The sequence below is a fragment of the Amblyomma mixtum genome, chromosome 2, assembly GCF_055824585.1.
Source record: "Amblyomma mixtum isolate Tamu chromosome 2, ASM5582458v1, whole genome shotgun sequence".
Classification (NCBI taxonomy): domain Eukaryota; kingdom Metazoa; phylum Arthropoda; class Arachnida; order Ixodida; family Ixodidae; genus Amblyomma; species Amblyomma mixtum.
This window is the reverse complement of record NC_143013.1, coordinates 253,916,532-253,935,459: the sequence shown is the minus strand read 5'-3', so window position 1 is coordinate 253,935,459 and position 18,928 is coordinate 253,916,532. Positions and strand designations below refer to the sequence as shown.

Genomic DNA, 18,928 nt, shown 5'->3' with positions numbered 1-18,928 from the left:
AACAGATTCAAAACTTTTTTTATTGTGTGCTTGCCCTTTGCTAAATTGTTACATTGAAAACGCAGTCAAATGTACACTTCTGGGCAAATGTATTCACAATTCTCTCTGAAGAACTTTCACGTCCTGTACACAGAGGAAACATCCACAAAAATCCCTAGGAACAACACAATGAACACAAGTGCCTCATCAAAAACGTTCAAAGAAATGCGGAACATAAAGAAGCGGGAAAGCGGTAGTAGCAATCAAATACACAGCAAAAAAAGTAAACTCTATGTGGTATTTCATACATAAAACACACAGGGGGGGAGGGGACTCTGTGTTTATGCTCTTAACAATCCCTCAGAACTCAAGTGTACGGTGCAGCGACTGGCAAACAAGGTACAGAGTCAAGACACGTTACATTCAAGAGGAGAACCGTTTCAACTGTAGATCACAGCCTTTAGCTATTGAATGCACTTGCCATTGGCTTTGTTTTTTTTTTTTCTGCTGGTATTCAGGAACTGCTTCGCAAAATACATATTAATAAGCTGTGGCATAAGTTCCAGCCAACTCCAGTATAGTGCTGGCAGTCCCAAAAGAAAAACAGCTCTTTTCACTGATATGTAACCTTAATGCACTATTTATAGCTTTAGTGTTCAGCACTAACGAGTGGCAAGTGACACAAAACCAAGGCAGGAGCAAGTTGCATCAATATTCTCTAGTCCACAAGTCATGGAAACAAAGTGCATGATGCTACTTGCATTAGAACGCCTCGAAATTTTGAAAATTAGGCAAAGGTTGGACAAACGAATGGAGAGTGGCTGGTAACTTAAATCAGTGGCTAATCACCCGGCTGAATTTTTAACTTCTAAAAGTGGCAAGTGAAATGAGAGCCAACAATAATAGTGTGGTATAACCAACCATATGGCCCAGCTCTTTCAGTGAATTCGTTATTATTGGCCACGGGAACAACAGGGGTTGCATTAACCCTAGCAACCGAGCAAAGGGGAAGAAAAAAGGGGTCGTGCTTGGCGGCACTGTCCTTTGACACACTCGAAGTTTGACTAATTGCTCTTTTAAAAAAGAACCTTCATCTTAAAAACAACACAATTTACTAGATGCATTTGCAAACATGTAATGAAGTATTGTTTCTTTAACGGGATATTTTTTTTACCCTGTGGCAGATAATCAGCTCATGGCATGCTCGAAGCCATCAGTACGAACTAAAGTATTTTCTACATTAGCTAGCTTGAAACACGAAGTGTCACATATTGACACCTCAATAGATTTAGACTTCCTTTTTGCTTGCAACATTTCTATACATCACATTAGACAAGTAAAAGACAAATTCTTCTAACAAATTCAGCCATATGAAACAAACAAACAAAAAAAGACTTCTGAACAACTTTCATGGCATTGAATATTGGTGTTTTCGCAGTGCCTATTGAGAATGAACAAAATATCCCAATTGATTGCATTTCATATTTGAAACTCAACTGGAGAGAAGAGGGGGAAAGATTACTGGGTTTATCAGCTGCAACAATCTGCATACATCCTGTTTTTGTGCTTTATCATGAAGCAATTTTTCCCTGGGGCCCACAAAAGGTCAGAAGCAATGTCCTGGAGAGCCTATGACATTAGAAACAAGGATGCCGAGTAACATCCTTCCGCACCGCAGCTTACAGCATTGGGGTCGTGTCAGTGCACACAGCACCTGCCAATGATTGTGGGTAACAAAACGCCCGTCTACGACAGCAGGAAACCAAATCCAATAAACTCCAAATCATGGTGCAGAATGCCTTTGTTGCCACCTGAACTTAGGAAAACTTTTGGCAGTCAAGAAAAGGCTACTGTCTTGCCTTCTTTAAGCTCTAAATACCACACAGTAGTACCTAGTAAGAGAGGAAAAGTGTGCGAGAAAGAATGAGGCAACATTACAACAGGCCCAATATTGTTCCTCAAGTGTTTAGCACAACCAACTGCTCGATTCCACATGTCTGCTCAGCCTCATAACACGGGTAGACTTATAGCGGCCAAACTGTCAGTGTAACTTGTTTCAGTCTCTTACATCTCTTGTGGTGCTGATGATCTCGCTGGCAGTGAACAAACAATTATTTCTTTTCCCCTGGCGTCAAACACAGTTTTGAGATGAGTACGTCCCGTAGCCACGCGTGGCAGCAGAACGCAGGATTCATCAACCATACACGTTTCAGGCATGCAGCAATTTGAAACTGATGGCTTGCTCAAAATGTTATGAAGACACTAAAGAGAGCAAGAAGGCGAATGCAGAATGAGCTCAGCGGAAATGACCCAACATGACAGCTTGTCGCCATACGACATAGAGTTTCTTACTATTACCTAGAGGGAAAGCTGGCGACCCGTCTATGGGAGTTTGCATGGCGACCCCTCGAGACCACTTCAGCCACCATGGGCGCTCAAAGCATCATGGGGCGGTGAGCTACTTGTTGCGGAACTGCAACTTTTGGCCAAAAAATAATAGAAAAATAAAGCTGTTTGATAACTACAAACGTCCTAACATTCAATATCTTGTCTAATGATTGCAACAAACGAGCAGAAAAGCACTTAAGTGCAAAGTTTGCCCAAAATAAGAGACGACTCTCTCTCCTATTGGCCGAGTATTGAACACTATAAAAACTAATATTTCGTAATTAACAGGCGCATTTTTAAAAGTAAATATGTTTAAAAAAAAATGTTGTTGCTTAAACACTATAAAATGGTTTTTAATGACATTTCGAAAAAGTGAAACCTTTTATTGGCGTCGTGCGCAATTGCGGTTTCTCTACTATGGTTTTTGCACACTACGTTCGCGCCAAAGTCGTCTGCGCACACACGAACAGCGTTTTTGGAATGAAACATCTTAGTAATGACACTCCGTGTTCCTGAAAAACTACGACTGTCTCGCAACAAGTAGCTCACCGCCCCATGATGCTTTGAGCGTCCATGGTGGCTGAAGTGCTTCGCCGCCAGCTTTCCCTCTAGGTAATAGTAAGAAACTCTATGCCGTACGAGCCTGGAAGGTTGTGCTCTCTATCCGAGACTGACATTGGGGCTCTGTCAGAAATCTGCATCAAAAGGAAGTTCCGTTTTCCATCAGCCTCTTTAATTTCTCAACACACTCTTTCCTGTCTGCCACAAACTGTGTGTGCACGGTGATGAAAAGTTGCCACGGGTAATCAAGGGGCAAAAAAGAAAAGAAAGAAAGAAACACCATAAAGAATAGAGCCAACCTGGCCGTGTTAGAAAAACAAAGCACTGCAGAAGCAAGGACCCCAAAAAGTCCTCACTCTTTTTGGCACATTTTTCTAACACAGTCTGCAATGCAATGGGAGTTGGAACGAAGAAGCCACAAGTTCATTACGGCAAGTTTCCTTTATTTGAAATCAGTGTGGGTGCATATAATTGAAAGCCGATTCTATGTTTGAACAGTTCTCTTTCTGCAACGATGTGAAATGCTGCTACACAAGATTGAAAGTGTTAGCTATCACTGTAACCGATCCGTTGTAGCCTTTCGTGTAGCCAGTTGCCACTGATACAAAGCAAGCTGCTGCAATAAGTGAGCGTTTGCAATTGCGGTTAGATTTAACTCAACAATGCCATTTGGTATAAGCAGTCTCGCATGAGGACAAGTCTCGTTTTTTAATGCACACGACTGCAAGGAATGCGAGCACAATACCTTGACAGTTGGCACAGTGCTACAGAATGACTATTCCTGAGAAACAAACCCTTCACCTCTACAAAACATCACAATATGTGAAAGGCTGCATTCACAAACATTCGGCACCGTCTCTCTTTTATTCGTTTTTATTCCAGCACTTGTTCAAAGCTCCCATGCCAGTGGCGGCTTCACATTCGACATTCACAAGCGACTAGCACAAACAGCTGTGCACACTGTACAAACTTTGGCTACCGTTACACAACATGCCCCTGCGTTGTTATTTTTCTTCTTCTTCTTCTTCTTTTTTTTTTTTTACAGTGAACTTCTTTGGAGAGCATTCGTGCTTTACATGACCTAGCACTGAGCCCTTGTGCTCGACACCTGCCACAGCCTCCTCTACTGCCAACAACAACGAACTTACTGACACCTTCGTTTCCACTCCCATCACAGAGAAAACTAGGCGGAGAGCGTCTTCTCCCTCCCTGTGCTCGTCTATTCCCAGCCATCTCGCGTCTCGAGAGAATGAGAATAACAGAAAGAGGAGAGAGGGGTTATGCCGTCCACTCGGAGCTGGTACACCACCACACAACACGGTGCCTCCTCTCGCCGTCTCCTACGTGGAAGCCGCAGCCAGCTGTGTCTTGGCCAGCAATCGCTCGGAGTGGGCGTTTGCGGGGAGCAGGGCAGACGGGCGGCAGGGTCGGCTGCGTAGCGACTCGAAGCACGAGCCGCACACGCGCACCGGCTGGTACAGCTGCTCGTGGGGCACTGGGTGCAGCTGACTTGCGCAGTGGTTGCAGAACACGTGGCCACAGTTCCTGCAGCAGTAGGCACAGTCGGGTCGTGGAAGATTTCGTCGCAGACGCACTACCTCATTACCACGTGCTACTCTTCAAAACGTCGGGTGCACACCAGCAGCACTGCGCACATGATACACACAGGGTCCGCTTTTGTAGCCCTTCAGCATGCTATAAGCACTACAGAGAGGAGTGGGCAAGGCACAAAGAAAAGGCAGCGGTGACCGGCTCCCTCACACCGAGGACAACTCCATCCAACTCTTGTTCTCAGCGAGAAATGATTCTGTGCTTCTTTTCTGACTACGCTAGTGTTTGTTTGGCAGCAAAAGACGCATTTCTTGCAGTAAAATCGGACTTAAATATCTTCCCACTACATGATTAAAACTTTTCATGAGCGGACTACATGACCACCTTTTAGAAGTGAATGGCAGCGGATCCTAGCCTTGGGGATCAGAGCACAGGTACTGTTCTGAAAAACATCACCACAGCTTGCATGCAGAAAATGACCTGTGGTGGCAACTGATACCGGTATTCCATTTTTCGGCTCCTTCTAGCTTATGAAAGCTCCATTTTCAGGAAAAGTGGCCCGTCTGTGGTGAGAATGAGAGGCCAACTTCAATCTTTCCCCTTAAGAAGGACAGCGAATGAGGAGTAAATGGGAGGACAGGGAGTGGACGCTTGCCTGCAGTGGTGTTTGCGCCGTCCGATCCAGAACTCGGCGTTGCAGCCACGGCAGTGTGAGGCCGCGTGGTCCGGCACCCACAGCGTGGCACGGGCATCGCGCTCGTCCACCTGCTCCCAGCTGAGCTCCGACGAGCTGCTACCGTCCTGGCACCCGCCCCACGGGGGCTCCCCGCTGCAGTCCAACCCAAGCTGCTGTGAGGGCACACACCACACGTGCACAACACCAGGGTCAGTCTCTCACTCACTCACTCGCACACAGACAGAACTTGCGGTGCGGCAGCGTTGGAGGCAGCAGCAGCAAGCAGGCGTTGGCAGCATCAGTGAGTGGCCGGGGCCACATTCTCTGAATGACCACTTTCGGGAATGCATACTACTGCCTTCAGCATGCGCCTACCCAGTGGTCACTGAAACTCCAACGGACGTCCCATGGACGTGCAAAACGTCCACAGGACATCCAAGGGAATTTTAGTGCCCACTGGGTACTGCTTGAAGCTATTGCCAGAAGTGGCGGAAGAAGTTTACAGACATAGTGCCTCTCATAATGTCAATTTTATGTCACTCACAGCACTGACAACGATTGGGGCACAGAACAACAGTCTGCTGCAAGACCCTTTCCAAACAGTCAACCACTTTCAGCACAGACCACAATTGGACATGACATACCCGACTGAATACACTGTACGCTGCAAGCTCAAAGCAAGCAGAAATGTGGTAACCTCAGCGAACACTGTTGAATGCAGTAAGGAATTGCAACATAGCTTGAACTATGATAAGCACTGCCGAATGTGATCATCTGAGACTGCGGCTTTTGGCTGGCACATAGGCAAATACACGTTCAAATGTGAACACTTCACACGGTATCAGCAAGAAGCAACACTTAGGCAGGAAAAGCGCATTTCAAGCACTTCACGGTGCAGCCAAGCATAACGCAACACACCGCTTCATGCATGCATCACTCATGCCAGATACACTTTGTGACTGTGTACAGTAGACAACTCACCGCGTCCTCTAGAGACTCCAGAACTTCCTTGCCGTTGACATGAAGAAAGGTGCAGCGCTCTAGTGCCATCCTGGCCCTGCGAAGCTCGCTTTCTAGGGTTTCTACTTTCGCCTGAAACAAAAGATAGGGATCAACACTGAGCAGTTCTTTGCGCCGAGAACAATTCTGCCCATAGCATAAGCTGCGTGGAACGATTTGCGTTACATGGCCACATGACAGCTTTTAAACAGCACCAAATGCAGAGAAAATTACAGTTAAAAGTGACATCAGCTTTTATATTAAAAGTGACATCAGCTTTTATAACTTATTTAAGTTGCATAAATTTGTCATGCAATGCAGGAGTCAACAAGTATTGTTTCATTTATTAATTATTCATTTAGTATAAAATAATAATTATGTAATGGAGTATAAAAGCTCCATTTACAGCAAGAGTGGCCCTTTTGTGATTAGAATGCAGTACCCCACTGATACAGGCCAAACTCTACTAGTCCTCAGCATCCCTTTAAAGCACTCACTAGAAATGTGAGCTTTCATATAAATTAACACTGCACCCAAAACTCAGATTTGCAGTGTTGGAGAACCTTCAGGACACAGTGCTATGCCAATGTCAATCTCATTACCAAGCAGTAGCCATTCTTTTTTTTTTTTTTAAGTCAGGCTCATGTGTAAAGAAGCTGTACGGTCCCAAAATTAAAACCAGCTTTGCACAACTGAAGAACTTTGAAAAAAGTTTAGAAGTTGGGCTCAAAGAAAATGTCAAACCTGTAGAACTGTTCCGCACTTCAAGGTGCTTAATTAGCCTGAACAATGTACCTTATAAACGCGTGTAAGGGCCAAACTTTTATTCCCAGATTCGAGGGCTAATTTTCGGGGTGCGGCCCATACACTCAATGCACGAAAAAATTCTTTTTTTTTTAAAAGTAAGAACATGCCAATCACGGAGTGAGTGGCATTTATACTACGTTCAATTGTCACTCGCAGAGTACTTCGGCTCAGAGCTGGTGCTGTGCTCTGGTGCACACTCATCCCACAAGAAGTTCGTGCAGCATGTCCACTGTCAACATGTAGCCATTGTTCCGCACTTCCATCACATAGCAGAGCAGCTCCTCTTCCCATTTGGGAAACTCGCACCTGAAACTGCGCTTTTTGCAGCTGGTGTTTCTCGATGCATCATTTTGGTTGCACTATTGTCGAATGCACTTCTCAGCCACGTCGAATTTCTGGTCTGCCACATGCTTGCCGTGTTCGAGAGCTAGCTCAGAGACGTGTAGCTATTAAGGTGCTTGCCCACCATGCTAAAACTGCAACGCTCGGCGGCAGCACGCAAAATCCACAACTACAGTGACCTAACCCGCTACCACGATTCCCGAGCATTTGGCAGCTGGAGCTGGTGATACTGATGCCGATATGGATAGCAGAAGCTTGCCGCGGAGGAAAAAGTAGACGATGATGATGATGAACCGCGGCGTCAGGCGCCACCCGTTGGCGGCACCTGGAAGCTCCTGTGTGTGTGCGTGGCTTCCGCAATCAAGTGCACCGTTGCTCGCAGCCAAAGCTGACTGCGAAAGGCCATGGCGCATTAATTTCAAAGGCTATTCCCGCATGGGTCGTGGGAAGTTTGGGTGCGGCCCTTACACGAATACTCAAAAAAAAAAAATTCCTTTGGGAAAACAGAGTGCGGCCCATACACACATTTATACGGTATGTCCCAGCACTACTGCACAAGCCAAGCTGCAGAAGCGAGAGGGCGTTTCATCTACTAGTACTTAATCATTCTCACCTCGTGGTCTAGAACCATCTGGTGCATTCTCTGTTGAAGCGCATCGGCAGGACAGGCCATCCCGTCGACGTCAAACTGCTGCTGTAGAGGAGCGGCTGCCGTCCGCGATGCCACCGGGTCTAGCAGGAGCCTGTCGTCACAGGGTGTGGCCGGGAAGCCTGAGCTTGGCGTTCTGAATGCACACGAGATGGGGGTTGTACCCAGCAGGGATGTCGAAATGACAGGTGTTTAACTGCCCAACTGATCTTTCAGAAACTGAAATTACAGACACCTCAATTATTCAGACAGTTTACTGGAGCTACTCTATTAATTCCCGACAGGATTTTCTTTTCTCAAGACTGCTCAACTATTCGGACTTTTTTCCATCCTCTTGTTAAGTTCTAAACGTTGCAGGCGACTGCACATGCGTAAGCCGTCCGACCACCCAAAAATTTATTTCCAACATTAAAGTTTTCATATCCGTGAAGTGCCTGTCTACAGACTCCACTAGACCACAAGAAGGCTTTCTATTTTGTAGACACAAGAAGGCTTTCTATTTTGTTTAAAGAACGTATTAAAAGAGGCAGTTTCACTGTGCACGTAGAAAAGAACAAACTTGAGGGGACAAGTAAATTTTGCCCTAAGGGCAAGAAGCGATAGCATTAATGGGTCCCTTCAGCAGCCAGCCAGCATATCACTTTGCAGACAATGACACTGTTCTTTCTTTCACCATCAGATAGCCATTATCCTACCCTTAAGAGTACAATGCAATAGCTTTAGAGATCCCTCACACGCTAGCACTCCTTCTCTGTAGCCTAGACTCTGCCTACATATGCCCATACATGCGGAATTCATCATTTTCTACTTCACACTCACAGATCGCTGGAAGTCCTCTCACATCACTCCTGGTGCAAGTGGTGCAGCGGTTAGGCAATGCACCAGTGCCACAACAAGTGGCTGTTTGAAACACAGCCATCGAAGAGGATTGCGAGACCAAGGTTTCTCTTTCCGAGCAACCTTTAACGACCAGTCATTAATCTGACTGCCACCTGACTGTCACTAAGAGGGCTGCCATTTACCCTAGAAAACAGGTAAGCAAGGTTTCCAAAAAGGGAAATCACAAAACGATAGAGCATGATGTGAACTTAGTGAACGCTTTCAAGATGAAGCACAAGTTTTATGTATATATTTTGCAACCAGAGATGCCTAACAACCAACGAAAATATACATTTTCATGCATCATGTATCAGCACACCGTAATTCCTTAAGGTTCTCAGCATACCACTGCACAGTTGGCGGCAGTGATGAGCCACTACGCATATCACTGAACATCAAAATTTCACTGTCCACAAATCATGTGCAATTTCCAACCATTTGTATGTCAACAGAGGAAAAAAGCTATGACTGCACCATACAGTAAAAAGATCATTTGAAGACGGTAGAGAGAAGCAAGCCCCTGAAGAAGTAAATGAAATCTTGCACATGACAACCACTTTTTCGGATCAATGCAACTAGACCTTTCTCCAAGAACTTTAAGGATCCACAAATGAGCTACAAGGCATTATTTACGACGAGGAGTCGTGAGTAAGCAGCACACAAAATTAACAGCTTTCTTTTGCAGAAAACAAAAATTACAGGCAGCAACAGACAGTAGGTTTTTTTTTTTTTTTCACCTTTCATCTATCCCAAGTGCTGCTCAAGGCAAAGGCAATAAATACATAATTGTCAAGTGGCATTAATTTCAGAAATTGATAGGAGGGGGGGTGGGCTCCTACTGTAACTAACACATTTGGAGCACACTTGTAACTAAGGCTCCTAAATTTTTGCAGCGGAAAATTTTAAATTCCGACAAATGAGAACAAATAATCTGCAATATTCCATGGGAATACTCTCCCGCGCATTAACGCACGCAGCCTTTAGAGTGGCAGCGAAGCTTCATTGAGGTCCATGGTCGTTGATAAGTTGGCTTTTCCCCGCAGCTCATGAGTCTAGTGGGTAAGCTTGCTGCAAGCCTCTCATAAACAGCAAAAAAAGAAAAAAAAGAACACTACAACCGCAGCTTGGTTTCAAATACAAGGTGATTTCGGAAAAAAATGATCCAACAACAAAAACAACAACAACAACAAAAAAACACTATATCTGTGCAAATATGGTAACACAGTCCAACCTTATTGTAATGAACATGGATATTACGAATTTATTGGCTATATCAAACTGTTCTTAAATATTTTTAATAAATGCAAGCAAATCTTAATTTATATATTGTAAGCGATTTGCCATAAAATGGATATATCGAACTGCCGAGTGCTAAGCTCCACCTGCTCAGATGGCAGGCTTTGCCTCGCTACTACTGACTGGTGGTAGAGTGCAAGCGTTAGCGCCACAGTTCATGCTTTATCTCACAGTGCCAAGAGTGCCATAGAGGTATAGCGATGTGAACAGTCGGTAGCCAAATGGCTGGCACCTGTTCGCGGTGTTCCGGCCTCTCGCACCCGTCAACAGCGTCCCGGAACAAGCGGCATGAACCAAAGGCATGGTTGGTTGTGACCCTCCACTAGCCATCCGTGCTCAAGTTGATTGTCATGGAGTTGGTGAAAAGGTTGACAGCTTTCGTTCTGGCATCCAATTTCTAACGCAACGTCACTGTAACGCTGTAAGGCATGTCAGACGCCTAGACTTACGTGTGTGGGGAAGCCAACCTAACCAGCATTAGGTGCTCGGTTTTTAGCGGCCTCCAGAATCGCCTCGAGCAACTTCGAAACGGTGTTAAAACTTCGGAAACGGTCCCTCCAAGTTTCAATGCCTTCACTGACTAAATTGCGCTTCTCCTGCGCAATTTTTTGGCAAAATTTTATATCACGAATTTCAGGTATACTGTACTGTTTCACGATTTTTTACCTGTTCGCCATAACAAGGCTTGACTGCACTGCTCTCGACAGGCACCAGTATTGCGACATGTCCCATAGAAGTCCGCGGATTCATTGTTGCCTGAACCGCAGCGCTTGATATGCTAGTTTGCCTGGACGGATGAGGAAGCAAGTGTGTCGAGGCATCAGCAGAACTTTGATCATTACCACTTTACATTTCAAGACAATTCAGACGATTAAATTAATCACATTCCCATCATTCCATTGTTCCTGCTGACATCCACAAACATAATAGTTAGTTATATTGATTTTTATGGCGCAAAAGCAACTGAGGCTATGATGCGCCAAACACAAGGTTAGAGTTTTTGTTAATGGTGAAGCTTTTTTAAAAATACTTAGAGTTTGTTTAAAACGTTGGCTTCCTTGAGAAACCTAAAAATACATGAAATGTCAACCAGTGCTTGATCACCTAAGAGTAGCATGGGGTGTAATGGGATGCTTTCCCTGTAAAATGTTGTGAAATATTTCTTTCTTAGTTCTTCTAGTTTTATGTATGAAATTAAAATGTGGTTCACTGTGAGTTCAGCACCACACATTTCACAGAGAGGTTTGTTTTGTTTGGCTAGCAGAAAGTTGTGCGTGAGGTGGGTGTGTCCAATGCGGAGCCGAGATAAAATAACTTCGGTAAAACGTTCTTGATGCCTACATGATTGCCATTCCCCTAAAATTGGCTTCACAGAATGTAATTTGTTGTTTACGTGATCTTGCCATGCGGCCTGCCACTTATTTCTGAGTTTACTGTTGATAAACTTTAAGCAATCCCTGTGCGGTATGTTCAACAAACATAATACCATAACATAATACCATAAGAAAAAAAGTGTGGCTGCTAACACACAATTCAGTGAAAAATGTTAAAATACGTGATTTTTCGAGGAACCCTGGGAAACAAGAGGCCGTTCTCAAATAAAGCAGGCTGGCTAAAGCACTGGCGGAGATGTAGCGATGTAGCAACGAGGAAGAGTAGAGAGAGCTCCTTACAGATGGTTTAAGGGGGGACACTGGTCTTGAAAAAAAAATTTTTATTAATGAAATCACAGTTACAAAATCTTCAGGGAATAAGTATTTTTGTGTGCTGATTCTAAATATGTCATTTAATTTCATGTAAAACAATTCCTTGAGCACTTATGCACTTTTTATGCTAGCATTTTGCGGAGAGTTTCGAAGAAAATTTGCTGCAGGAAACTCGCTGAAATGTATGCCATTGGATTCTCTTGACACCAAGGAATACAATAAGGGTGAAATTGTCTTCCTGCCAATCATAGAACATAAGTTATAGAGTTTTGAAGTTGTCGCTTCAGAAATGAGAAGGAAAGTGTGTATTCCTGTTTCTGAAGTGGCAGCTTCAGTACCCTATTACTCAAGTTCTATGAGAGCCAGGATGATAATTTTACCCTTATTGTATTCCTTGGTGTCAAGAGAACCCAATGGCATACATTTCAGCGAGCTTCCTGCAGCAAATTTTCTTCAAAACTCTCCGCAAAATACTTGCATAAAAAGTGCGTAAGTGCTCAAGGAATTGTTTTACTATATGAAATTAAATGACATATCTAGAATCAGCGTACAAAGATACATGTGCCCTGAAAATTTCATAACTATGACTAGATTAATAAAATTTTCTTTTCAAGACCAGTGTCCCCCCTTAATTAACAATAAAGTCCCGTCTCTATGTGACTTCCTTCATAGACAAAAATCTGAGATGAAAACAAGCAAGGAACTGACCTTGAGTGCAGAGGTGTGGAATAGTGGGAACCCCGGCCGTTGGCAGCAGCACGGGCCAAAGAACTACGAGTTGCAGCCAGCAGATTCTCGCCGTTTTTGTGCGCCAGCCAGTACGGACACTTGTTGGGTGCCACGTCCTCCACGGGCAGTTCTGAGAATGGGTACACAGCCGAACTGCTGATGTCCGTCGTGCTCGTACTGGCCGTGTTGCTGAGAAGGTGCGCTTGCCGCTGCAACGCGGAGGCAGCCTCCACAGTGTCCTCGCCAACCTTTTCTCTCTGTTCTTCCGCCGCCTCCTCCACCGCCGCCGCTGGGGCCTGTAACTCACCAACCTCACTGACAAGCGTGTCGGTCGAGTCCTCAATAGATGACGCCACATGCTGTTGCTTCTGCGGCTCCTGCTGCCCAGGCTCTTGCGTGCCGTCATTCTCAGCAGCAGCGTCGGCCGTCTTTGAGCTCTTCTCCGGAGCGACGTCCTCTCCGTGGTTGACATTCAATGCACCATTGCTCAAGCTGCGCCGGCAGGTTGGTGAAGGAGCGGTGCCCTCATCGTGCCCGTGCATCTCCGATGGCTGCAGCCCCTTTAGACTTGGATCACTAAGTCGCCGCTGATGCTTTTCGGCGGGTGGTGACTGTTCGGACTGACTGCCCGCGAAGAGCGAGTCCACCGACTTGGTCTTGACGAGGTTTGACACGTCGCTACTGCCAGCTGGCTCGGGTGGAGTCTCCTCTGCTGGCTCTGGGGCTTCCGAGGGTGGCGTGGAAGGTGGGCCCTGAGACAGCAGCCCCGTCGAGGGCTGCAGGTACACCTCGCTCCAGAAACGCAGGTCACGCACCTGGCACTGCGGCCTCAGAACCTGTTCCAGAAACAAACAAAAAGGTTTTCACTGGATGTCAGGTTATCCATACCAACCACAGACCTTATTACATGCCCTCTTTAACATGCAAAAATGGCCAGCAGAGCAGAGGCAGCTGCTGCCTCTGCTCACAGAGTGGCATCTAGCTGTGGCATTAGTAGAATTTTGTGTTGTGTGTTACTGCTATAACAAAATAATCTGCAACTGTGAGCATCAATGTACTAAAATGAAGACTCTTGACAATATACACATCTTCCTACCACTGCAGCTTGGCTGTAACCTACATAGCTTTCCACATCCACGCGCTTCCGGACAAGCTGGTTTATCAAGTTAGATGCTGACAGTCAACGATCCAGCCTTCAGTGCGCATTCAGCGAGAGTCCTTGTCTGGTCATGTTTAGGCAGGCACTCAAAGTCACAAAAGAGTTTTGCAGTGGGAAGCGCTCTGGAAACTGTTACCTTTTGCTTTTTAGGAGACATAGACAGTGCAGTGGAGACACCTCCAGTGAGGTCTGATAGCGATATTGTTGCCTCTATCAACGGCAAAAAGTCATCCAATGCAAACGACACCGACTTGGAAGCTGAAGACATCCCAGGCCCTATCGTTGGACATACTGCGTGCATGACAGACGCGTTTCGCCTGTTCATACAAGTGGAACAGTTGGGACCTGCTTCAAGTGCCTTTGAGTCTGCACTAGTAGCTGCCTCAGTGGCTGACTAAAGTAAAGGATTTCTGTAGCCCTACGAGAATAAAAGGTTCCGTGTCTGCCTTCCAGATCAGTGGATGTTTTCGGTTAGGGCGTACTCCTCCAATGCACGCAGTTTTTCCGTAGTCTCGCGAAGTGTGCCTTAACGAAGTTTCACTGCACTCAATTAACCTAGCTGGTGCTCTGCAGTGCTCCAAACAGCTTGCAACTTGCCTCCCACAACAAATGCAAAAAAAAAAAAGACAGGCACACAGCGAGAAAAATGCGATGTGCTGAACTAACTTGGTCGGTGTGGCTGTACAGGTAGTTGAGGTACTGCTCGGGCCTGGCCTTGAGGAAAGTCCACACAGAGAATGTCCTTGTGGCAACTGCTTCCTTCTGGCGCTCCATGGTACTGTTCCCCAGGAAGTCTCCAAACAGGCCCGAATATGTGTGCTGGGCCAGCTTCACCTGTTCCCGCAGGGCAAGACAAACAGGGGGATGTATTATGAGCAAGTGCTATTCACATTGTTAAAGCAGGCATGTGAAAGAAGAGAAGAACAAACACCGCAAGTAGCAAGAACAGGCACAAGTATGTGCCTGACCATATTAGCTAGCATCCAAAAAAGCCACCAATACCCAAGCCGCCATACACAGTAAAATCTCAATGACACGAACACGGTTGATATGAAGTTCGAGATTAAATGAATTTGTAAAGTTTCCTGGCCTAAGTGCATTGTGCAGAATTTGGATGTTCTCAAAACCTCTCTCGCACCACAACAGATGATATGACCGCGCAAGCTGCTACCACACCCTCAAGAACTAAGCACTGCCCGTACATCGCCAACGGCGCTATCGCTAGTCACGTGGTACGGACAGCGAGCAGTGCATGACGGTGCGCTGGCCACACATCACCAACTCCTCAGTCGCTAGTCGCACTGTACGCACAGGAAGCAGTGAACAGGCTAGGCCTGCACATCGCTGACGTCGCGAGTGAGTGAGGATGCACGGCCCGCACATTACCGACTTCACGATCACTAGTTGCACTGTACGCAAAGGAAGCAGTGAGTGGTGTAAATAAATTCAGTCATCCGTAACCAGATCTGCATGAATGTATTTCCCATGCTTCTGCATACATATTTCGTTCGTTTTGGATGAGACAGTAGAACCCCGTTCATACGTTTTTCACCGGACCGGGAAAAAAAAACGTAACAGCCGGGAAAACGCAACACTGAGGAAAGCACCGAAAATTAATTTGACTTGAAACAATTTATTTCTGCAAATTGACTCTAGGACTTTAAAAAATCGAGAATGGTGGATTGCAGTTTCTTTCGCTCGCTGGAAAGAACAACGCGTTTCTCAATAGCAAAGGCCGCATTGCTGTCAGCGTGGCTTTGCGGTGCGGCCACACCGCACGCAGCAGTGCTGTGCAGTTCATGCGCTCACTGCAGTCCACTCTGAAGCGACGTTGTGCACAGCGTCAAGCACTGAAATGTTCCTGCTCCGCGTAGGCCGCCCTGACTGCCTGTCGACTGCGTTTAGTACGTCCAGCTTTTCCTCAAGGGGAAGCGCCTTTTGCTCACGCAACGCTATCACGCCATCAAAGCACGATAAAGATGTTGTTGGGACTGAGAGAAGGATGAAAAGGAAATTGCACGGGCCTGCCTACTGGCTCCAGCCGAGCCACCACCGCTGTCACTTGCAGATAGAGGAGAGCTAAAAGATAAAAAAAAAGAGAAAAACTGAGAAAAACAGATAAGCGACCCCAGCCGGGCCTCCTCGTCAGCACCTCCCACGATAAAGATCGCGGCATTCGGCGTTTGCGAGGCAGATAGCCATCTAGTGGCGGCCTCTCCAACTCGCCTGCGGCTTCTTGCAGCCAGTTCCGTAGCCAAGCCTGGCCAAGACTCGTCAAAAATCAAAATGCCGGTTGGCGCGCATTGCCCGGGCGGGTTCGGGGAGCCCGGTTGCGACGTATCATGCGGGATCGTTTCCTCGGCTACGACGTAACAGCGGGGTTCCCAATACATTGGATCCTATGGAAGCTATGCCGGGACCCGAAGAAAACGACGTAACAGCCGGGAAAACGCAGCAGTGAGGAACGTAACAGCGGGGTTCTACTGTACTAAACTTCGGATATTACGAATTTTTTCGCAATCCCATAAGATTCATATCATTGAGATTCTAATGAGAATCTACTGTAATGTGCACAGTGGAACCTCATTAATTCAAACTGCAATGAAAATTGAAAACTTGATCGAACAAAATGATATTCAAAATAAAAGAAATCCTCTTAAACGGCGTTGCGGATACTCTATTTACTCACATAATTTGCGTCCACGCGTAATTTGCGCAGACCTAGTTGATTACTCAGATTTATCGCACGGTCTAATTATACTAAGGCAATCGCCAACGGAGCACCTGCTTCGGATGTTTGTCGATTATATTAACGTTTCACCATCTTTGCCTCTTCGTTCCGGGCCCTTTGTACTGCGGGCGCAGCGCAGTTACGGCAGCGGCGGGTTCATTTTCGCGTCCAGAATTTTCCCTAACCCGTGTGTCCGTTGCCGACGTGCCGAAGGCAGTACAGCGATCGTAAGCCATCTTATGAAAGCGGCTGCCACCCGTTATCTGTGTATACAACGCTTGATGAGATTTAGTCACGTGAAGTATCAGAATGCACACAAAACTTCTGACCGCTTCCTCCGACACATTGACAATAAGTTAGCGATTTTTCCAGTGAAATTTGCGGTCTCTAGGGAGTCCCAAAAATCGGTCACCGACTGTAATCGTAATTCACTACGGTCCATTAAGATAGTGGTCAAACTAACATTTGTCCTCTAGAGAATGTAACAAGAGAACACACCTCACATGTTCTGCATACTAATGCTCAGCTGACATTGAGCTCATATCCCAGAGTCGAAAGCGCCAGTTACCTTTAGTGCATTTAACATGAGCAACACATTAATACAAATTATGCAATCTACTGCCGGTGTTGTTCATCTCGCTGTTTTTAGATAACTTTATCAGTGAATCCTACATGCACAAGCGCACACAGTGGACACACAAATGGGAAAGATTAAAAGATGAGATCAGTTTGCACAGAGCCATGCAAAAAAGCCCCTACATCTGCTTGCTCAGTTGAATCACTTTGAAACAGGTACTGTGGCATGCAGTGACTAACACTGAGTAACCAGTGCATACCAAGTACTGCTGGTTGAACTGGAAGCTGCAGGGGAACTGCGCCAACAGCTGGTGTACGCAGTCAAGCCACTGGAGGAACACCGGGCACCGCTCGCCAAGGTCTTCGGCTGTGGCGCTGTTGCCGCAGCGGTCGCCAAACTTGTGCCCGAACTCGAGCCATTCCTTTTCGACCAGCACTTGGAAGCCCTGGGAAAGCAGGGGGCGATGATACGACCTTACATACGGCTTACACACAACCAGACTGGGTCTGGGGAAAGCAGCATGAAAAACAACAACGCTGAGGCAGCCAACCATGCGGCAACTTTTTTGCACAGAAAGGACACACAAGAGATTTCGGTCACTTTTGCTATTGCCAATGATGGACCGGATGTGAAGCAAAGTTCCTTCCACGCTTAAGGCAATGCAGATGCGGACTGAATGCTAAAAAAGACCTTGTGCCCAGAAATGACATGACATTTTTATGAAATGGAATGATCAGGAAATGCCGTTACACCACATTCAATAGTTGCACTCCTCAAAATTAGGTGCTTTGGATCATATGTTTCCCCAGATAATGCATTTTTTGTCCACAATAAAAAAAACATATCGAAAAATTTTTTATTGTACTAAGTAGTTATACCACTGTTTATTATGACCAATCACAATAATGATTGCAAAGAGAACTGAAAGTACAACGACAACAGGGGTTGCTTCGAAAGCTCAGCTGGTGATCGTGCAAGTCGCCAACCTCTCACATGCTGTGGGTGAGCTAGCCCCCCTAAGAACAGCCACTACCTCATCCTTGACTTCAGCAGTCCTTGTTGGACATCAGAGAACCTCATGGAGGTTGTTCTGTGTATCAAGTAAGCCACTTTGCTTCACTAATGCCTAGGTTGTGGGGCACCGCAGTTTTGTAGGACTGCAAGCACAGTCTTTATAATGACTTTAAAATGTGTGCTAAAGCAATTTTGCTTTCTTGCGATATGATGAAAAGAGTCTATGCATACAATAACTGAGCCACCCAGGTACAGCCTTTGTCAGAAGTTTAGAGCCCAGGGGGTTTGCTTCTGGGCCACACTGCTTTGCTTGTAATGCGCGCTCAGCGTCCCAAATCTCCTGAAGGTAAGAAGATTTTTTGTCCTGCTCCCTCCAATGCGTAGGACTTCCATGAGTGCTACAGGAGCACCACAATACTGCTTTGAAGCAAACCCCCTGGGCTCTAAACTTTTGACAAAGGCTGTACTTTGACTTCCAACATTTTGTGCCAGTACTCCTTCGGAGGCTCAGAACTTTGTCAGCAAAAGAAATGAAAGTTGCCCGAAGAGTATTCTTCTAAAGCCCCACATTTGCAAACTGAAAAGCTAGTGCTAGCAGCGAAATACTCACATCAATGGTGCGGTAATAGGGATCCAACATCAGTTCTGCCAGGGCCACAATCTGGGGTGTGCGGTCCCAACCATCCGAGCAGTGCACGAGCACGGGCCGCCGCTCCAGGTCGACTGCGTTGGCCACCATGAGCGAGGCTTTCAGCAATCCAGAGAGGTGGTGCAACCATTTGCTGGACTCCAAGTTTGACATCCAACTGGGGAAAAAAAGTAATAATAAATGAGGCAACGCAAACCAGTCATCCCATTGTGGCGCCAGGTTGGACTAAGAGTGCA

At 46.1% G+C, this 18,928-nt stretch overlaps 1 protein-coding gene across 4 annotated transcripts in view; it reads right to left on the bottom strand.

The window, feature by feature from the left end:
• Positions 1–18,928, bottom strand: part of LOC149363554 (phosphatidylinositol-3,5-bisphosphate 3-phosphatase MTMR3) — a 33,622-nt gene continuing 14,694 nt past the window's right edge. The window contains exons 8-15 of one of the 4 annotated variants that reach the window (XM_089573538.1): positions 18,654–18,849; positions 17,289–17,474; positions 14,388–14,555; positions 12,542–13,398; positions 7,917–8,088; positions 6,137–6,247; positions 5,135–5,328; positions 1–4,473 (exon numbers count right to left, since the gene is read on the bottom strand). In XM_089573538.1, coding sequence (XP_089429664.1) covers positions 4,269–4,473; positions 5,135–5,328; positions 6,137–6,247; positions 7,917–8,088; positions 12,542–13,398; positions 14,388–14,555; positions 17,289–17,474; positions 18,654–18,849 — 2,089 coding nt within the window. In that variant the 3' untranslated portion in view covers positions 1–4,268. Of the gene's footprint in view, positions 4,576–5,134; positions 5,329–6,136; positions 6,248–7,916; positions 8,089–12,541; positions 13,399–14,387; positions 14,556–17,288; positions 17,475–18,653; positions 18,850–18,928 lie in introns of those variants that run through there. The other 3 variants (XM_089573539.1, XM_089573540.1, XM_089573541.1) reach the window with 3 other exon arrangements.